Source organism: Myotis myotis, unplaced genomic scaffold (assembly GCF_014108235.1).
Source record: "Myotis myotis isolate mMyoMyo1 unplaced genomic scaffold, mMyoMyo1.p scaffold_m19_p_3, whole genome shotgun sequence".
Classification (NCBI taxonomy): Eukaryota; Metazoa; Chordata; class Mammalia; order Chiroptera; family Vespertilionidae; genus Myotis; species Myotis myotis.
Window position 1 is genome coordinate 137,549,082 of NW_023416335.1, and position 22,825 is coordinate 137,571,906.

The following is a 22,825-nucleotide window of genomic DNA, read 5'->3' on the forward strand; positions in this document are numbered from 1 at the left end:
TCTGTAATTACCACTTCAAAAATGTGTTAAACTGTCTTTATAAAAGCATTATTTTCTCTTCAGGTTTCTTTTTAAAAAAAAAAACAAAAAAAAAAAACACATCCTTGTTCTTAGAGAGAACCTTCATCTATAAATGAATATCTACTTGATGGTTATAGCAAACTGTAGTAATTACTGCAAAAGGATGTCAACATGATTATAGAAACTCTGTTTTGTCCAAAGCTTGAGTGCTGCCTGGCTGGTCTCAATGTCTCAATGTTTCTGACTGAGATGTAAGCTATGTTTTAGGGGAGGGGTGGGGAACCTTTTTCTGCCAAGGGCCATTTAGATATTTATAACATTATTCATGGGCCACACAAAATTATCACTTAGAAATTAGCCTGCTATATTTGGTCAAATATTTAAATAACTCACCTCTAATGCCTTAGCAGAGCCAGATCAAATGATTTCGAGGGCCTTATATGGTCCACAAGCCAGATGTTCCCCATCCCTGTTCTAGGGCACTGGTTCTCAAACTTAAGTATGCAAAACAATTTGGGGCACCATTAAAAATAGATTTCCATTCTCAACCTCAACCATTCTCATTACCAAGGTGAACCCAGGGACCCCCTTTTATAATAAACTAGAGGCCCAGTGCACAGATTGGTGTACCAGTGGGGTCCCTCAGCCTAGCCTGTGCCCTCTCACAATCCGGGACCCCTCAGGGGATGTCAGAGACCCGGTGCACAAATTTGGCCTGATCCCCACAGGCCAGGCCGAAGGACCCCGCCAGTGCATGAATCCATGCACCGGGCCTCTAGTATGCATGTAAGATCTTTGGTTAATCTCTTCCCACCCTCCCCACTCCCTGCTTCCCTCCGAGATTCATTAGTCTGTTCCATGGTTTCATGCCTGTGCATTGAGCATCTACCCCCCCTGGTGGTCATTATGTGTCATAGCTACCAGTCAAACAGTCAAATAGTCGTTCAGTAGCTTAGGCTTTTATATATATAGATATTTCAGATGCAGAAATTTTGTAGGCCAAACTTTGAGAAACACTGTTCTAAAATCTCAGAGGACACTTTTTAAGGGCCATATGTCCATTCATGTCATTTCTCTACTCCAAAATTTCTTACTTGTAAAATAAGTTCAAATGTCTTACACCATTCGAGACCTTCCATGATCTGGAACCAGCCTCCTTGTCTACTGCCCCTGCCCTCATGGCCCCTGCATTAAAGTCAATCTGGATACTTCTCCCTGAGTCCCTTTGCCATACCCTCCCTTCCAATGTCCCCAAACACTTCAACTAAACGTAACCACTTGGAGTTCTTTAAACATGCCATTTTATCCTTCAACTCTGGTTCTTTCCTCTATATTGATTGCCTTCCTACTCTCTCTCTTTACCTGGCTAATACCTGCTCATCCTTTATGACTCAGTTCAAATCATTACATCCAGAACATGTCTCTGAGCCTTCAAAAAGAAGGAGGGTAAAGAAGAGGAGAGGAGCCATTTCTTGAAATTCATTATTTAGTTTAATCTTCACATGAAGTTAAGAAGTAGAATCACCCCAAATTTACAAATGGGAAAGCTACAGTTTGCCCAGAGTGACACAGCTAGCAGGTGATAGAGTAGGGATTCCAAGTTGAGTACTGACTAACTTCAGAGTCTTTAACACCTACCCTAAACACCCAAGGTTGGTTTAGGTCTTTTTCCTAGGGGTTCCCATACTATCCTGTACATATTCATGCCATGCATAACACATCACACTACACATCCTTACTTAGTTGAATATATTCCTCACCTTAGAAAATATCCTTAACAGTGAAAGCATAGTGACTTTTCACTGTTTCAATCTCAATAATTAACACAGATTTTGATATATAGTAGACATAAGCATGAATGAATGAATGAATGAATGGATGAAATGTATTCATTCTTTCAAACTGGGCAGGCTCCAGAATGCAAGAATGAACAGGGTGACAGTGGTTCCAATTCTCACATAACTCATAGACAAATAGAGAAGACAGACAACTACACTTCTAATTTCATTAAAGTAGGATACATGAAGAGGAGATCCTGAAAGAGACAAAATGAGACCAGTCACATAAGAATAAGTTAATGGAAAGGTTGAAGGTTGTTCCAGGTATGAGCAATGATAATTAGGAAGAAACAGAAGTGAGAGAAGAACACAGAGCCCTTGAAGAACTGATAAAAGCCCCACCTTCTGGAACCTGGGCCAGAAGCAGAAAGTGATGAGAAGTAGGTAAGGAGAGGTGGCAGTGGTCAGATAGGTTATGGAGGAAATTGGATTTTTAAGGAAATGGAAGCCACTTAAAGTTTTGAAGCACTGGAGTGACAGATTAGATTTCCATTTTAGGAAAACCACCCTGACTGCAGTGTGGCAGGATTGATGAGAGGACATCGGGAGTTTAGTTGGGAACATGTTGAAGTACTCTAGGTGATAGGTGACTGTTGCTAAGCCAGAGTGATAACCATGAAAATGAAGAAAAGATAAAAGAATTAGAATATGGGGAATTAGAGTGTAACCAAAAGAGACAAAGTAAAGTATGGCTTACTGTAGCCACATAAAAATAGCCAAGAAAATTCAAAATCTAGTAACCATTTACATGGAAAAAGTAGCCTAATTGTTTATATTTTATTTTCAGTATTCTTAGTACAAGTTTTAATGATCCTAAAAGAAATAACTCACTAACCTCTTTGTCAGGAGTATCATTCAGGTAAATTTCAGTGTCCCCAACTGAAATCAAAACACTTTTAGAACAAACAATATCGTTGTCAAAGCATTTCTTGTTTTGGGCAATGACAGATATATCTGCTTCATCTTCACTCTGCAATGTCAATATTATATTAATACAATTGTATATTATACATAATTTTTTGCTATTTTCATTAACAAATCTTAAAGACCAAGATGTACAGTGGTATGTGTTGAAACTGAAATACAACTTACCTCTAAAATAAAGTTCATTTTGATCTAATACTATGAAAAATATACCAAGATAGCTTAATGTTTAAACATTTATCTCTAATATCTTCTGTTAATTTTTTTCTAGCAAAGCTTTTTCCATCTTATAATAATATTAACTCAAATGTATTAACCACTTCATTTCCAATAAATAAGCCAAAACACATGTTGTTTGGGGGAATTTTTACAAAAATTCATTTTAGGCAACACTTTTGTCTTATCTTTAGGAATTTTCTGACTAAATAATCATTTGCCTACAAGTGAACACTGAAATAAATACAAAACCTTAGAACATGTTAGTAAATAAGATAATGCATGTCATTTGAGGGATTCCTTTGAGCTTTATATATGTTATCTCACTTAATTTTATGGTACTTTTGAATTAAGTATTATCTCCATTTTACAGATTAGGAAACAGAGGTTAAGAAGGATTAACTGATTGTCCAAGGTTAATAAGCTAAATAAAGGCAGAGACAGAGTTTTAATTTTTTTAATTGATTTTGAGAGACAGAGAAAAAGACATCTATCAGCTGCCTCCTATCTGCACCCTGACTGGGGATTGAACCCACAACCTAGGTGTGTGCCCTGACCCAGAATCAAACCCACAACCTTTTGGTGTACAGGATGATGCTCCAACCAACTGAGCCACACCAGCCAGGGTTCTAATTTTTTTTTTTTTATGCCACTTGTAGAGAAATTAGCAAGAGTCTAATAGTGGTTAAAGAGAAAAGAGAAAAGTAGGTGATAGGAAATCCTTAGTTTGAGAGTATTTAGCCCCAGATACTCTAAATCTAACCCCTTTACCTCTCACTTCATCCTCACCGGTTTTTTTTTTTTTTGGGGGGGGGGGGGGGCAGTTCCCACTACATCCACTAAGAACATGCTCTCTAGAATCAGGGTTTTAATTTTGTATCTCAGTTTCATGGATGGCTCCTACGGTTTTACAGACCCTGAAAACTCTTTGCAAAATGTTGTTTTTAAATATATTTTTCTAGGAAGAAAACCCATGGTTTCAATCAAATTTTTGAAGTGGTCCTTATCCCCCCAAAAGTTAAAAGCCACACTGCTCTAACTTAGGCACAGTGGAAATTTCATCAGAAAAAACAAAAGTGGTATTTCTCTGGACTCAATATCCACTTTTCAAGAACTCACACACATGAATCCTTGTCATATTTAGACATTTGGGTCAGTGTTTATTTTCAAAGTGAGAAAAGTCTTTAAATGTTTGGAAATCACATAGGTCTTGATGCAAATTCTTCACACTTAGGTTTTTTTTTTGTGTTTTTTTTTTTGTAAATATATTTTATTGAGTTTTCACAGAGAGGAAAGGAGAGAGATAGAGAGCCAGAAACATCGATGAGAGAGAAACATCAACCAGCTGCCTCCTGAACACTCCCCACTGGGGATGTGCCCGCAACCAAGGTACATGCCCCTGACCGGAATCGAACCCGGGACCCTTCAGTCCACAGGCCGACGCTCTATCCACTGAGCAAAACCGGTTTTGGCCACACTTAGTTTTTCATATCGCCAGCAATAGGAACATTAGCTCAATATATCTCTCGGTTTTTCTAAATTCTTCCTGTCTCACTAGTAATTACTGTAGCATTGTGCCTAGAGGACAGGCTTTCAATCAATGTTGCTGACAGAGTAACTGATATTTCCCTCTCTGCCCCATTTTTCCTTCCTTCTTAGCACTAAGAGCTCTCGCTTCCTAGTAATCCTTTTGCAAAGCATTGCCTAAATTTTGAAAAGGGGAATAAAATGATTATGGCATTGTATTACTAAAAAAAAAAATAATGCCCCACTCTTTTGCCTTTATGAACAATTTTCAAAGAACAAAAATAATATGTAATTTAGGGTTTTGTTTTGTTCTTCTTCTTGGGATGACTTAGATAAAGGATGTGAAAAGCTGGCTGAAAGGCTTTCTATGGCCATCACATTTCTATTACTAATAATTAAAGTGACTCAATGTTTGCTGTGCTTTTGTTATTAACTCAAAAAAGCCAAGAAGCATTCTGTATTGTATGGTCTTATAATAGCATGTTATGTTGACAGTAACTTGAAATAATATCACTTCCTAAGAATCACATTTCTCCAATTTCCATTTCTCATGTATTTCAAGTTACATTCGGTTTGAAGATAATGCTGCAGAGTTGCTAAGCAACACAGTGAGGGTGATTACAAAGCTAGAGGGGAAAAAAGTCAACATCAATGTGCCACATGGATTCCTCAAACTCTTTATGCTCAGGTACTGAAAACATAGAGAATATTCTTCCAAGTGATTCCAAAACGTAAAATGTCAGCACTTCTCAAGATAGTATATTAGTTTACTTGACATCTCAGTCTTAACCTTTTAAGAGTAACTACCCCACACCCCGGGCGTCGTACCTGGGCTGCGGGCTCCATCACCGGTGTGGGGCATGCAGGAGGCAGCTTATCGATGCCTTGTTCTTGCATCGATCTTACTCTCTCTCTAAAAATCAGTAAACATATATTTTTTAATAAAGAGTACCCCACACAAAGTCTCTGTTGATACAGTAGCCACAGGCAGCCATGTTTATGTCCCACAGCTGCTTGGACCCAAAGCAATACATTCACTCATGGGTCAACGGACTTTAATGCTGACAAGAAAAAACACAACTCTATCCAACTAGATTATCTCTCCCATTTCAACCAGAAAATAGTGACTTAGAAAATTTTTGTATAGTAAGATCTGAGGGTGAATAGACTTAAAGAGAATAAAGGTGGAGTGGGAGCTGAACAGTTGAGAGCAAGCTTAGGACATGAAGGAAACAAAACAGTGATTGAACTGAAGCAAAGAGGGAGACAAGCCCTAGCCGGTTTGGCTCAGTGGATAGAGCGTCAGCCTGCGACTGAAGGGTCCCAGGTTCGATTCTGGTCAAGGGCACATGTCCAGGTGGCAGGCTCAATCCCCAGTAGGGGGCGTGCAGGATGCTGCCGGTTAATGATTCTCTCTCATCATTGATGTTTCTATCTCTCTCTCCCTCTCCCTTCCTCTCTCTGAAATCAATAACAACATTTTTTTTTAAAAAGATAGAAACAAAATATAGAAGAGTTACACAAGCAAGCCTGAGTAAGCGGAAGCAGAGCCTTCACAGAGAGATGGTCCAAGCTGCAGCAATGACATCAGCGCATCCATGAATCCCTGCTGCGGGGGGCATAGCCACCCTGCAGCTGTCACCTTTGTGAGGCGCACGGCCCTGTTCAAGGATGTTATTTCCCTCTGGGTTTTACACCCAAATCACCACAGCACCCACTCCCTATTGTTTGTTTCCTGAAATAGCAAACTCTTAGCTAAATGTCACTTCCAATAAATACCACCCTGAGGTGCTTCACTGCAAAGGAAATCTACTTGAAAATCATTGATAAAGAAGTGTTATAATTGGTTGAAATACACCAATACTAAGCCTCCTGCTTCCATGAAACTTCGCTGTTAACTGATTCTCTAGTCAAAATCAGTTATATCTCCACAACAGAGCTTTCATTTGGCCCAGCCTTCTTGCTTCTTGTTTAATAATGACTCCCCAAAGGTAAAACAATAGAGGGTAAGGCTAATGTCAACATAAGTGTACCCTTAACGGCACCTAGCATAAAGGCATGCCATAGAGTGTAGACTTAAATATGTAGTTATTATAAAAAGTTAAAAAATTACTAGAAAACTTATGCTAAATTACTATTGAAATGTTTTAGGAGGTCTTGATACATGGAGTCTATTATCAAAGTATGTAGATTACTACAATGCAAAGTAAAAACTGAACCTTAATATCAAATACTAATAATGGAGATGAATCTTATAAATAAAAGATCACAACTATCTTACCTGAAACTTCCAATAAGGATATAATATTTAAGAGTTAGCTTATATGAACAAAGTAGAAAAGTATTTAAACACTGATTTCCTGAAAGGGCACTTAAAAAATTAATTCAATAAACTCCAAGATTTTCATCTTCTTATTCAAATAGATTTTTAAAATATGCAAAAGCCTTCTACAAAGTAGTGTTCATATAACTCTAAAAATTAAATAAAATTTAAGATCCACTTCTATTTCAGCTTTGGAAATGTTAATGTATCAGAATTGGAGGGTAATATATTTTAGATTGTATCATTTAATTTACTTTTTAAAATTTCTGATTTTCCTGATATAAAAATGCTTAGAAAACTATAAAGAACTGATTTGGGTTGAAAATATCCACTGTTATATAGACAATCACTAAAGGCCCAAGTTATTGTCTGCCTTTGATCCCTTTGTCGTCACGTGTTGCCATGCAAACAATGTAAGTAAAAACTGCACTGTTAAAGGTGGTCATTGAGAGGATTTGATGAGTTTATCCACGTACTGAATCCAGACAATTAGAAACCCTCCCTGTCTTTGGAATGTAAGATCTGCCCACCATTCCCACAGTGAGAGCCATTTTCAAGGACACAGCCTTGAGAGATCAATGTGCTGTGGAGACCTTTGATGGTATAAGTGACTGAAGTCAAGTAAGGCCTCTCCATAAACTTACTAAAGATTCTGAAAGGAAAGTGTGGAGAGCTACTTGTCTCACTGCTGCCCGAAGCAGGCCTCATATGCAAGTTCCATTCCTCACTAAAACTGCCTCCTACCCATCTGGAGTAGTCTGCCTCTTTCTTTGGTCTCTCCTGGCCCTCTGTGCACAGGGGCCAGTTTTAGATTTCATCTGGGAAACTCCCAAATTTGCAAACAAACATGCACCTGGAAGACAAACCACTTTAAGAATCATTTCAGGAACAGAGAAGATAAACATTAAACAAGGTTTTGTTGGATTTACATTTAAGTCATTGTTGACTTTTACAGTTGCATTTTTTATGAGTTTTGTGATTAGGTGAATAATAACTCTCCCCCACCAGCCTAAGATTCACAGTAGGAAAGACCCATATCTTTTTTTGCTGATCATTGTACATCCACTTCTCATTATAGAGTCTGACACATATAAATCACGTAAGATATATTGATGTGAAAATGATGCAAAGGATTTGAGAGCAATGAAATTAAGAGGGTTTTCAGAGGCTTAACGAAAGCACTGACCTTTTGAGATACCACCTGAAGAGAATGTTGGAAAACCTAATCTAGAACAAATGATAAGAAAAACCCTGGCAGTGATGGGGTTTGCCACAGACTAAAGGAAGTAGACGTTGGCTCTGAATTTAGGAGTTGAATATTATATTTCTCAATTTTGTTGAAGATCATCAGTGCTCTCTCTTGAGATTTTAGCACACCTCAAGGTACTGTTTGGTTTCACATCTCTTTTTTTTCTCTTAAACAAGTCTTAACTCAGGAAGCACAATTACAACCCTTTTTCCTAAATTAGAAAACTTAGGAAAATACACTTTAAAATAATGCGCTATATTTCCTATACAATATATTTATAGTAAAGGGTAAACAGCCTCCAAAATGAATAAAGTATCAGAGAACCTAATTATTTTTTTAAGGATTAACAGGCACCAACCAGGATATGATAAGCACTTATTCAGTACCTAGAACTAGGTTACATTTAAAACTGCAGAGTTGTGAGATTTTTTAAAAAATTACTTAATATCTCTTTAAATGTGAGGGTAAAATAACATTATACTTATAAAATAAAGTTGGAAAAGTATTAATTTTTTAAATTTAAATATGTTTTTATTGATTTCAGAGAGAGGAAGGGAAAGAGAAAGAGAGATAGAAACATTGATCATGAGAGAGAATCGTGGATCGGCTGCCTCCTGCACATCCCCTACTGCGGATTGAGCCCACAACCCGGGCATATACCCTAACTGGGAATCAAACCGTGACCTCCTGGTTCATGGGTCAATGATCAGCCACTGAACCACACCAGCTGGGATGAGAAAGTGTTAATTTTTAAAAGTCCAACTGTCCACAGGGTCCAAAGAAATAAATAAGTGTTACCAGATAAATATGTATTACAAATAACAAAGATAAAGCCTGGAACCTGTGATCATGACAAAGAGGGAAGAGAGCTGCTTGATAAGAAATAATTAAATCTGCTATTCACAGAAATGGCTCTTGCCACTGAAAAAGCATAAGAGGAAAGGAAAAGAAAGGGAAAGGAACGGGCATGTTCCTGGGAGAAAGAGCACAGTGAATCCCCCATCCAAAGGATTGGAGTTAGTGTTTTTGGTTTTTTTTAATTAAATCTTTATTGTTGAAAGTATTACATAAGTCCCCTTTTCCCCCCATTGACCTCTTCTAGTCCACCTCTGCCTCCTACCCCGGCCTTAACCACACCATTGTCTGTGTCCATGGATTATGCATAATATAATAAATAATTCACTCGTATAATTCTAATTAATTATTAATTGTAAGTTTTTATTACCAAATTAAATTAAAAGTTAAGTTCTGAAGTCTGTTGTTTGTAATCATACTGTCTTTTCTTACTTATTTTTATTTTTTATTTCTTTTCATACTTTCTTTCTTAAAGAATGTTATTTTTAAAAAAGAAAAGAACACTTCTGCTTGACAAGCAGAAAGGCACATATAATTCTAGAACCTGAAAATGTAGTTTTAATATTTTTCATATCTTAATCTTACAGCATGAACCCTAGATTTACTACACACATTTTAATTAAGAAATTAAAGATTCAAATTTCACTGTTTATTGAAAGATTAGAAGAATATTTCTTGTGACATATCTTCTCACATACAGGGTCAAACCTTATTAAAATTTGAAGTTGAACATGATGTATTTATTTTAAAATTTATTTTAATAGAAGAATATAATGGCAAGTTAAAATGATGATAGGAAGTCACATTTCTAAAGCCTAAAAAGCCAAACCTTAGTATATCTTGCCTGCTAAATAGAATGGTACTGTTACATGACAGCATTAATAAAAAGAGATTTCGGCCCTAACCGGTTTGGCTCAGTGGATAGAGCATCAGCCTGCGGACTGAAGGGTCCCAGGTTCAATTCCGGTCAAGGGCATGTATCTTGGTTGTGGGCATATCCCCAGTAGGGGGTGTGCAAGAGGCAGCTGATCGATGTTTCTCTCTCATTGATGTTTCTAACTCTCTATTCCTTTCCCTTCCTCTCTGTAAAAATCAATAAAAAAAAATACTTTAAAAAATTAAAAAAATAAAAAGAGACTGCTATAATCAGGTAGCATCAAACATAAAGATTTACTTTCATTGTTCCAGAAATCAGAGTTGAGACAAGTATTTTACTTAAAGGACTTTATGAACAATCACTATTTGAAAATACAGTGGTAAATACTATGATTATTGTGAAGGCAAATGAGGGGTTAAGAAAAAGCCAGGCAGAACATACAGATCAAATAAGGAGTTATTAAGAGTTCACCAAAGAACCAGCACTTTGCTAAGTTATTTGGGGAGAAAAAAATAAATGTAAGGTATAGTCCCTGTCTTCAAAACTGGAGAATTTTCTTAGAAAAATCTGTTCAAATGTAGAGTATATAGATTAGGCATGTCTTTGTTAGCATTAAATAGACCATAAAATTTGTTAATTTGTTAACTAAATGAAATGATAATGAATAAGCATGGATCATTGTCACAAATGAAAAATGTTCGCAGACACGGTGATATGTGAATACAGTTTTAAATAGTTTTAGTAAATATTTTAAAACAAATATTTCTGTATACAAATGAAAATAAAGTTTAGCAAAATTTTTGTTTTACTACTTAAAATGATATTTCTTAAAAAGCACCTGTAACTACCATTAATGAAATGTCCAATGGAAACATGTTGTTTCACATGATATTGTTAATAATACTTCCTTTTTCCTAGATGTGACTTAAATTTTACTATTCAGAATAAGAAGAAAATTTCAAAAGTAATTAAAATCTGTTTCTTCACAAAGAAAGTGTTCTACATCCTTGCTACTCAAAGAGTAGACCTTGGACATGGGACATTGTGGTAGCTTGCTAAAAATTGCAAGATCCAAGATCCTGCTCCAAACCCATGGACTCAGGATCTGTATTTTACAAAATCTTCAGATGATGTGCATGAATACTAAAGTTTAAAAGCACTGCTCTACATACTTCATGTTGAAGGCATGTATATCCATTTATAGCAAATATTAGATTACTAATTAAGTGTAAGCTGTGTTTTCTCCCTCTAGTAGAGTCTTACAAAATTGAACAGATAATTATTTAGCTTTTACAATGCCACCACAATTGTGCTCGCTCCTATGAAGAACCCAAAAGAAGTGTAATATAGCCCTAGCCAATGTGTTTCAGTTGGTTGGAGTGTCATCCCTTGCACCGGAAGGTCAGGGATTTGATTCCTGGTTATGGCACATACCTAGGTTATGTGGGTGTGTGTGTGTGGGGCGGGGGGGGAACGGGGGGCGGGGGAGTCAATCCCCAGAATGAAAAAAAAATGTTATTGTGGTGTTGAAATTGATTCAGAAAGCCAGCCTGGAAGTTGAGGGTTAGAGTTGTACATGTTGATTTGGAACACTTCAACCTATAGGGGTGGTTAAGATTGTGGGTGAACACACCAAGCATTAGGAGAAAGGGACAGATTGCCAAAAAAAAAAAAAAGACATCCAGTTCAGTCAACATTCATTGAACAACTATGTTCCCAACATGGCGGTCTGTGCTGGTGAATTGATGACTAAGACTTGGTTCTTGCCCTGAAGGATCCAAGTCAGTCACCTAGGGTCAGGGCTTATGCAAGAAGAAAAGGCAACAAAGACACAAAGAAGAAACCAAAAGAGACATTAAAGGGCTCAAACTGCATAATATCCAGAAGGCCAAAGGAAGAAGACACTCAAAGGAATGTCAGAGGCACCTAAATATCCAGGGAAATGAGGGTTTGGTACAAAATGAGTCTGACTGATTTTGAGAAAGTGGTATCAGTTTATGTATTCAAATTTCTAAATTGTTATCTACATCCCCAAGCTTCTCCTCTTACAACCTAAATTGCAGGAGATGAAAAAATTCAAATGTAGAATTGTTCACTAAGAGGACAAACACTTATTGATATATATGCATCATGGTGTCTTCCTTCTGCTCCAAAAACAATCAAAACAACACAAAATTCCTTTAGGCAATAATCATCTATAATTATCTGACTGCCAAATCCATTCCCACGGATTAGCTCTTTAAGAAACATAAAATTGTCCACAAAGAAGACCAAGAATTTTACCAAAAGGGAAATTCAGTAGCTTAAAAAGTAAGCAGGAGCTTTGTTCAAGTTTGGAAGGCTATAGATTTTAGTTTGTTTCCTTATTTAACTGAATTAATACAAAATGGGAATGTGTCTACATTCTCAACATATGCTTAAAGAACAGTATCACACCAAACCTCTAATAACAGGAAAGTCAGGGGGGAAAAAACATGCATTCAAAATAATCACAGGTAACTCTGCTGGAGGAAATCTGTTATTTTGTTTATTTTTGTGCAATTTTTTTCTCAAGCTTAGTTTTTGGATTTAGAAGTTTAATTCTTTGATCAGTGAAATCTAAATAAAATTTAGGTATACAGAAAATCCAAATGCATTAAAGATATGAGAAATTTGAAGGATTATTTTGAAGGATTATTTCAGGTCTACAAAGCCTAGCGATTCCCAAAACTTATCAAAATAGCATGTCTAGAATTGAGAATAATGCCTTTTGGTTGCTGCAACCATAAACAAATCATAGTCCAATACATGATTTAATGTCTTATATTTGTATTCACTCAATTAAGTCAGTAAAAATAAATTAGTTGATATTTATTGTGTAGTAACTATATATCAAGCACTATCTGAAAGTGTTGCATAGTTCAGTTAATCCTAAGAACTACCCCTGGAAATAGGTGCAATTATTATCCTCATCTTACAAATAAGAAAACAGAGGCACAGAAAGTTTCAGAATTGGCTCATCACTTATAAATAATAAAACTTTAGAATGAGCCAAGGAAATTAGATTGAAATTGCTTAATTTTGTAAATTATATTAATGATGTATGGATTTGATATACCATGGCCCAGCATAGTTGTTTTTTTACATTGTCTTTACATAATTGCAAATAAAAGTATAAGTAATTGTGACATACCTTTATCAAAAATACCTGGCAATCACCAATATAGTCATATTCCAGCCCATCAAAAGAATGATAATGCCGATCCCCATATATTGTGCACACTGCTGGACATGGATAGTATGTGCAATTGAACATTCCTCGTCGACAAACACTATTAGAAAATAACAGGAGTACCCATTGTAAGAAGCATGGCTCTAATTAAGTTTTTCAAGTGGCAACAACATTGGAAGGTTTGCATTCAAGAGCAATCACTGAGCCAATAGCCCTTATAAATATTGCCAATTTTTTTCTGATAACATTACTCTGACTAATTAGGCATATATTTACCACTTTGTTTAAATAAAATATCAGACACCACAAGCAATCCCAGAAATTGTGCCTGGGTTACACTGAAAACAGATGGTGGAATGAAAAATTGAACATAGGCATGCTAGTAGTCAAAAGACCACAATGCCATCTTTGATACTTGAGTCTATTTAAATACATTAGGTATGATTTTTTTTATAAAAATATGTTTTATTGATTTTTTACAGAGAGGAAGGGAGAGGGATAGAGAGTTAGAAACATCAATGAGAGAAAAACATCGATCAGCTGCCTCTTGCACACCCCCTACTGGGGATGTGCCCGCAACCAAGGTACATGCCCTTGACCGGAATCGAACCTGAGACCCTTGAGTCTGCAGGCTGACGCTCTATCCACTGAGCCAAACCGGTTAGGGCATACATTAGGTGTGATTTTGTTCATGGGCTTAGAATCTTTGTCTGCATTTTAAGAAAATTATATTTCAATTTTATTTTATAGTTTTCTTTAGGCTTGTTTCCAAAAATAAAACCTTCCATTAAATGTGAACTTCTTTTTGAAATTCTTATCACTTTCTTATAAACTTGAGATATTTTTTCTTATTATATTTTCAAATTGTCATATTTTACACTTTTCTAATGTGTGAAACAAATATGCATAAAAATAATGGTATGATTCCCTAGAGATAGTCGCTCTCTATCCATGCATGAATGACTTTAAAATCTTATTTACTCAGGCTTGATTTGTTTTTTTTGAAGTCAGTCACCTTAAGTAAATATAAGATGGTCGAAACTAATACAATTGCTTAGGATGTTTTTTGTCAAATAAATGAATCTGATTACCAGGTATAACATGGTGTAGCAATCACTTCTCCTGAGAGGTACTCCCAGTCTTTCCAGATGCACGGACAGCTTTCAGGAACATAACACTTTCCTCGGTGTTCCGCCATTCTTCCAAAAGAAGAGTAAATGCTATGTAGTATAAGCTACTAATTTCAGTTTTCAAAGAAATCAGTAATCTCGTCATATTCAAAACCATTTCTATGCATTACATCTGTCATAGGCATGTTCTAGCTGGCCTATTGAAGGGCTGAACCCAGTCCTTATCTCCCTCCTCTTCTTTCCATACAGTGCCCTGCATATCACAGTAGGAAGTAAATCCAGGCAAATGATTGGATGCAGTAATTTTGACCTTTTGTTATCATTTAATATAATAAAAGGGAGACAAAAGCCAAAATTCTTAGGTAAAATGAGTTATTCTGAAAAAAATTTTAAAGAGGTAGTGAGGGCCCCTTTCTTCAATATTTACTGCTTAAGAGAAAGAGTCTGTAGGTATAACAATTTTGATGACATAGTGAATTATAAGATATATAACATTTTTTGTTATGAAACAGAGGAGGGAATCAAGAGCTTCTTTTGTGAGTGACTTCAAGTGATTATGCTGATGACTGATGAGGTTATTATAACTAATCAAAACTGCTATGGTGCATCCAGGAAGTACATATTATTATGCCCGTTTTTAAAAGAGGAAGTTGAGGCTGTAAGTGGTTAAGTAACTTGTTCTGACACACTTCAGTTAATAACAAGGAGGACCAGCATTTGAACCCAATTCTATATGATTCTTTTCACTATATTATTTTGCATTTCTTTAATCCACAATGATTTCTAAACTAAGTCCTTTTATAGTCAATGAATCGCTGGCACTCTCGGGAGCCTCATGAAAACAAGTTATAGACTTATTGTCCTAAAATAAGGCAACCAGGGTCACATTGAAGATGATTATTACCAAATCCTATTACCATAAACAATTGTGTAATAGAAAGTCCTGAATAGCAAAGTTATTTCCAAATCAGTCAGAGGCCTCTTAGTCAATACCAACTACATTTATTCAATAATTTCTTTAAGTTTTTGTAATGAGATTTGACCAGTAAGTATATGAATCATTGTTGAACTGAGAGTCAAAAGTGACAGCAAATAGATACTTTTTAAATAATAGCATCAACCACAAGCATATGAAACAAAATTAGGATGTACCTTTATCTAATCAGCCATGCATCTGTAATAGTCATAATCAAATTAAATAAGTAAGCAGTGATGTAGGCCTCAATTATTTTATCATAATAAAGGTTTTATTTTCCTTGCTCTTTTTACTAAAATGTCTTCCTTATTCAGCTGCTCCATGGCCTGGTTTCTACCTGCCTTTATTTCAGTCTCCACGTGTGTCCTTCTTCTAAAGAGCTTGGTACAGTCCCAAGTTACGGGGCTCTTCAACCTCGTCTAGATAGGGACCATTTAGACAAATGCGACTCTCCTGGGAAGCAGACCACAAAACCTCTCTCTTCTTTGCTCACGGTTTGTAAGAACTGAGCCCAAGGATCCTTTGTGTGAACATGCTCATCGAGGAAGAATGAGTGACCTATTTGCCTTCGGTGGCCCTCCGTCTGAGCACTGCCTCTATTCATTAGGAGAAGAGAAAGGCCAGTGAGGCCATATTGTAAATGCGCCTGCCAGAAAGCGAATAGCCCCCGATTCACAAGTGCTACGCATTCGTGCTACTGAAGGAAATTTAGTAGATTATGCTGCCATAAAATAGTGAACTGTATTTATTGGGTGTACACACACACACACACACACACACACACACACACACGCGCGCGCAGGCACACACAGGCACACAAAGGCACACGTCACAATGCCTAATTGAGACTTTCAGGAAACTTGCAGAAAACCACTGAGCCCACATCAGCAGAGCTGGGATTTGTACTCCGGTGAATCTGAGCCAGAGTTCCCACTGTTACCTACTGTCCTATACAGACTCAACACACCATTTTTCTGTAACATCCATTAGATAAAGCAGCTGGCATCACCATTATAACTTAATATCAACAGTAACAGCACCAAAGAATATACAAAAGATATGCACTAAAATGTAGTCAATGAAGACTGGTTCACTATCACTTTCCCAAAATTGCAGTTGAATCAGGGAATAAATGTTAAGTCCACCCTAAAATTAGTTCTCTCATCAATTCACTGTATTACTTTAATAACCTTGTATTATTTTAATACTATGTAAATTAATTAATGCTATATTAATACTTCAGCACTTGAATAATATTGTACATATACTCTATTACTTTAACAATATTGTACACCTAACATGTGTGACATTATTTAATCACTAGAGACCCCATGAAATTCGTGCAAGAGTAGGCCTTCCTTCCCCCGGCTGTGCCACTGGCTTCCTTCCCGCACCCAGGACCCAGGCTTCCCTCACAGAGGGAGGCCCCGCCCACCCACTGCGGCCTGCTGGTCGGTGGCCTGGGCCTCCCTCTTTGGGGCAATCGTGGAGACTCCCCCTCCCCGACTGATCACCCCACTGGCTGGTAGTGTGGGCCTCCCTCTGCAGGCCGATCATGGGGTAATGGCTGGGCCCCGGACCAATCACATGGCACCCACCTTGGCTGACCTGGTGCCAGTGAGTGTCACAGCGTGGCCCTGGACGGTCATTCTACTGTTCGGCCATTCAGTAGATTTGCATATTACGCTTTTATTATATAAGATATGTTTTATTAGTGTGTAATATGTATTATCTCACAGATAACATATGTGATATGTTACATGAATGTAAAATAACGGTTACAATAGACCAACTAGTTAACCACCAGTCAACCAGAACAACAATTTCAGCTATTTTTGTAAATTACGGTTTTAAGTGCTCTTGCGGTTTTTTAAAGTTAAATCTTGAATGTTCTGAATTGTCAAGAAAAAGAGGCTTACCCTGGAGCACAAACACAGCCACTTATGCAGGGTGAGGATGGGGCGCAAGTGAAGTTCATGGCCAGGTTTGCACATGTAATCTCACAATTTACACCACCGGCTGGCAATTCGGGATCAGGAAACCTGCAGTTGAAATACACTTTTCCCTCGGGGCAGGCATGAACTTCAGGGACAAGGCACAGATAAAACACCCTTAAGTTTGTATTCCTCCCATAGGCAGATAATCGTATTGAAGTACGTTGTATCAAAACACAAGTAACCATAGAATATTTTACCAGTTACTACTGCATCATTCTCTTACTCTGTGAAGTTTGGCTGGTGAGTTTACAAACATTCTCTAGCCAGATTCCCTTTATAAATGTCTAAATTTTAAGTTTGAAAACCATAACTTCCTTCCATAATGCGGTAACTAAACAACTAGTATATAATATTATGAGGTCAAGAAGCAGGGTATTTGGATTAACCCAAACATATGTCCTCAACTTTTGAGGAATAGCAATTATTATAGTTAAACTTCACAAATCTCTGTGTTAGCAACAAACACATGATGCTTTTAGGTCTTGCTTCATCTCCAAGTCCTTACTGATATGTCTGCACTATATAGTGGAAGTACAGAAGTGGACATAATTATGGGTAGGCCAGGAACTACAAAATCCTCCAAAAAGCATTTGGGGTCAGAGGGATTAAATAAGGTCCCTTATTGGGGGCCAAAAGGATCACATCTTGTGGATTCCTCTGTAAGAAATCTGGCCTGGATGTCCCCTTCTTTAACTCTGAGTCCCCTTGAAGCAAAGGGGGCAAGGCAGGGGTGGCCCAGAAGCTACAGAACATGTGTGTGGTCCATGAATAAAGCCTAGAAGAAGCCCTATGTAGCCTGGATCCTTATACAGTGGGGCCTTGACTTACAAGTGTCCCGACTAAGGAATTTTTTGGATACCAGCTGTCTCTCAGATGATTTTTTGCATTGAGTTGACAGAGTAATTTGAGTTAAAGAGCTCCTTAACGAGCTCAGTCTTGGAACAAATTAAACTCGTAAGTCAAGGCCCCACTGTAAAGTAAATCTAGGGCATACAATTCAAAGCTAATTTATAGTAATATATACATGACCATGGAAATAAATAACAAAGCAATAGCTCACAGCCTACACTTTTCCTGTCCACTAAAATCAGTGAAAGTAGTGTTGTTTATTATTTGCCTAGAATTTCTCCAAGTGATTAAAAATTTGATGCCTTTTGTATGGTAAAAATAAATAATATAGCACCCCCAACCCAGTGGTCGGCAAACCGTGGCTTGGCAAACTGCGGCTCGCGAGCCACATGAGGCTCTTTGGCCCCTTGAGTGTGGCTCTTCCACAAAATACCAGCTCTTCCATAAAATACCGACTTTTGCGCATGGGCCACGAAGTTTCAATCACACTGTACGTGCCCGCCCGCACGTGGTATTTTGTGGAAGAGCCACACTCAAGGGGCCAAAGAGCCGGATGTGGCTCGCAAGCCACGGTTTGCCGACCACGGCCCAAACCTATAGGATCTTCAGGAATGATATACAATTGTAAAGTGGCATTCTAACAAGACATAGCAGTAGATATCATTTCGCATGCCATTTTTAAAGTGATAGCTACTAGTCCTATAGCCTTGCTAATTAAAACGTAGCCCAGGAGCCTGTGGCATGACCTCGACCTTTCCCAGAAAGGTCGAATCTCAGGCATCACCCCTGACCTGCTAAATCAGAATCGGCACTTTCACAAGATCCCGGGGTACTTGTGTGCACATTAGTATCTGAGAAATGCTGGTCTACAGTCACTTCACAGCTTCTGTTGCACTAGTAGGTTACAACAGGTGCCAAGACACATATCCCTAAATCCTTTGGGGCCCCTGGGTTAGTTCTGGGGTAGACAGAATCCCTGGGTTGATGACCTCTGCCCCTAAACCTTATATGTTCAACCCAGACTGTCCTACACATATTATAATTTCTAGTGTGAAAAGTTAGGAAGCTGGAGCACCATGTTGAGAAACATCCCAAGGCTATATTCATGCCAAGGAGGGGTGTGATGGGTCAAAGACTTGTGCCAGAAAAGTTGGGGCAGTACTAGAGCCCCATTCTCCTCAGGGAAAATACATTATCTAGATCTTACCAGTAGAGGGCGGTGCTGGCTCATCACATTTCACAGTCCCATTTGAACATTGGCTAGGAAAAGTAAACAAATGTTACAAATCCAAATCTGTTGGTTTGTTTTCTGTATTTCACAAACAATATAATGTATGAGAATTGATTGAATATCTATATATACAAATGTTATTCTTTCCCATTGAAATTTTTCTACAAATAAGTTATTGGCCAATTTGAAGAGGATTATTTCAATTAACATGTTTATCAAACACAGATATAAGTCACTGTGATAGGCATGGAAGATACAAAGACCAAAATTCATAATCTTTAATCAAGTAGGAAGGCCATAATACTCAGTTGGAATGTGGTAGAAAGCCGCACAGGGGTAGAACAGTGTTCTGTGTAATGAAGTGCCATGCAGGAAGTGGCAGGAGATGCAGATGACAAAGAGGCAAAGGCCAGCTATTATTCAGACACTCAGACTTTGTCCCTGAGGTAGACCATTGACCTAAAGCAGAAAAGTGATATTGTTGGTCTGAATTCTAGGAAAATCATTCTGGCAGTAGCACTGACCACAGAATGAAGTTACAGCTTCCTTGCAACTTAAGTTCTAAAGCAGGGGCGGGCAAACTTTTTGACTCGAGGGCCACAATGGGTTCTTAAACTGGACCGGAGGGCCGGAACAAAAGCATGGATGGAGTGTTTGTGTGAACTAATATATATTCAAACTAAACATCATTACATAAAAGGGTACGGTCTTTTTTTTTTTTAGTTTTATTCATTTCAAACGGGCGGATCCGGCCCGGGGGCCATAGTTTGCCCACAGCTGTTCTAAAGTCAGGGCATAAGACGAAAACCCAATACAGGCCAAATTAATTCTGAAGCTCCTTTAAAAAGCTATCATGATTGGGAGCCGAAACCGGTTTGGCTCAGTGGATAGAGCGTCGGCCTGCGGACTGAAAGGTCCCGGGTTCGATTCCGGTCAAGGGCATGTACCTGGGTTGTGGGCACTTCCCCAGTGGGGGATGTGCAGGAGGCAGCTGATCGATGTTTCTCTCTCATCGATGTTTCTCTCTCATCGATGTTTCTAACTCTCTATCTCTCTCTCTTCCTCTCTGTAAAAAATCAATAAAAAATATATTTAAAAAAAAAAAAAAAAGCTATCATGATAGGGAACAACACATCAGTTCTCAGTAACTCCGACATCAACAGTTTTTCCTCCAGCTTTGGGCTTTGGACAGATCATGTGTTCTATGTTTGAGCCCATAAGAAGAAGCTGACTAATATATAGGGGCCATGCCACATGAAAAATATGCTTATATGTCATCTAACACTAGGAAGACACTCAGAGGTGTGATTCACGCACATTGTGAATGGCAGAGAGGAACTGAGACAGACAGATCTCAGGTCACAGAGCCAGCTTTTCCGTATCATACTCACTCTGGGACGTTTTTGAGAGGAATGGCAAATGAGGTCACTGCACTACAATGGGATGTTCTTTTCTCATTGAGAACAAATGATTCCTTCATTTTTTGCCAATTTACTAAAGTAAATTCAATTACGTTAAATTTAAGAGATATTCCACCTTGGCAAAATGAAGGGGACAAGACTAGAGGCAAGAAGACCAGGAAGAGACGTTGTTAAGGCAGTGACAATGGAAAAGAGGGGGATTTCTCCTATTTTCAGAAACTAAACTCCACAGTCATTAGGGGTTTATTGGCTAGGGATATTGAGCAGGAGGTAGGAGTCAAAACATGACTCCCAGATTTCTGGCCTGGGAAACTGTGGCTACTAGTACAACCTACTAGAGAGAGATTTAAGAACTGGTTGCCTTTGTATCTTGATTGAGGGGTGGAAGGAAGAAAGATGGAGATAACACTAAAGGTTAATTGAGCATAAACAGGATACTGCCATGAATGTGAAATAAGCTGCTGAGCAAAGCAGGCAACAGAAAAAAATCACCACAGAGCCACATTGCCTGGGCTTGAATCTTGGCTTCGTTCCCAAGTTGCTTACCTGCCTGTGCCTCCTTTTATCACCTATAAACTGGGGACACAGCAGCAGTACTTATCTTTTAGGGTCACAGTGATGAGTGTTTTAATAATAGATACAGAACACTTAGAATGCTGCCAGGACTTAAGAAGGTACCTAGTAATGATGAGATATCATTCTTTTTACTATTGCCTACGGTCTGTTATCATCTGTTGGCACCTAAGATGGAATTGAAAAAGGAAGGTCAAGAGTTGGATGTAGATCAATTTAAACTGCTGCATGGATGTGTCTGCATTTGTAACAGCCAGCTTCCCGCCCGAGTGAGGGTTATCCTAGCAATGAGTATTATCTCACCCTAAGATCAATGTTCCTAAGGAGGTGGTACACTGACTCCAGCATGTGGCCTGGTTCAATCCATGTTAAAATTGCCTTTTTTAAGCCATTGGATAAAACACAAAATGAACCCCTCCCCCTGCAAGACCTTGCATTGGTTGAACACCCACCTCACTCCTACCTTCCATATAAAAAACCAGACTGATCTGGAGGCTTCCGTTCTGCTGCGTGACACTTCAATGCCACCCTTTTCTGCAGTTATGACCAGAGATGCAGGCATCCCATGTTGCAATGGAATAGGTAGCTATTTGGTTTTAAGGGTTATGTTAGGGTTATCTGCATTTTTAAGTTACAGAAGTCATATTTCAATTTATGGTTTGGGTTAAGAAATTACATCAGCATGTGTTATTTATCAAGTACAATCACCATCATTGAAATCTACCATAAGCCGGAGGGTGTTGGGATAAGCTCTCCAGGTTGATAAACGCTCCCCCTATAATGACACCGACAGTGAAATCTATAAGAGAAAAAAAGGATAAATTAATAAAAAAGGTTATATGCATATAGATTTTAGAAAACAGTAAAATTCAAGTAGACTCCATACACTGTATTGGTCATTTCAAGGCACACTCTAAAGATGGCTTCATTCTATGAGACTACATGCAATTCAGCCATACAAATGGCAGAAACCATTTAAATGTGAAGTCTTGTGTAGCTTCGGATTTTGTTTTCTAAAATAAAATAAAAAATCTGTATTTTTTTAGTCATAATACAAACTGTGTTGTTAGTCACAAAAAAAGTCCCTAAATGCACCTCAAAGAAACACAACCCATACATCTATTCCCCTCTTTTCTGCAGTTATGAGCACAAGACTTAGGCATGCCACTTAGCCCTAGTATAAGACAAAGTCCTTATCTCAGGAGAAGAGATTGGAGAAACTTCTGAGTGCTGACAGACATTGCAGTGCTGCTACTGGAATTAGCCACCTGACAGTGACACATAAACCTTGTCATTAACTTTGATATGATAAAAACAAGTAGAAATATACTCCAGGGTTAGCCATCAGGTTCCTTGGCTCTTTCTACAGCTACCTGTAAACAAGTGCAGGTTTAAACGTAAGTAAATAAGGTAAAGACATTAGGGAATGTTAAAGAAATGACTCACAAGCAGATCTTTGCACGTACGCACACTTGCTTCATGGAAAAACTGACTGTTCAATAGTGGAGAAAATTATTTTTTCCATTAAATGGTGTTAAGCCGGTTAGATTAAGAAAGAAAAGAAACAAGCATGAAGGCCCATTTCGGGTGTAAAAGAAAAAAGAGAT

The 22,825-nt window shown here is 37.9% G+C and overlaps 1 protein-coding gene across 2 annotated transcripts in view; it reads right to left on the reverse strand.

Annotated features, from left to right (window-relative positions):
* OTOGL (otogelin like) overlaps positions 1–22,825 on the reverse strand; it is a 146,311-nt gene that overhangs the window by 69,431 nt on the left and 54,055 nt on the right. The window contains exons 21-26 of one of the 2 annotated variants that reach the window (XM_036300000.1): positions 21,943–22,017; positions 19,201–19,253; positions 17,067–17,229; positions 14,133–14,240; positions 13,003–13,141; positions 2,695–2,829 (exon numbers count right to left, since the gene is read on the reverse strand). In XM_036300000.1, coding sequence (XP_036155893.1) covers positions 2,695–2,829; positions 13,003–13,141; positions 14,133–14,240; positions 17,067–17,229; positions 19,201–19,253; positions 21,943–22,017 — 673 coding nt within the window. The remainder of the gene's footprint in view (positions 1–2,694; positions 2,830–13,002; positions 13,142–14,132; positions 14,241–17,066; positions 17,230–19,200; positions 19,254–21,942; positions 22,018–22,825) is intronic. The other variant, XM_036300001.1, reaches the window with a different exon arrangement.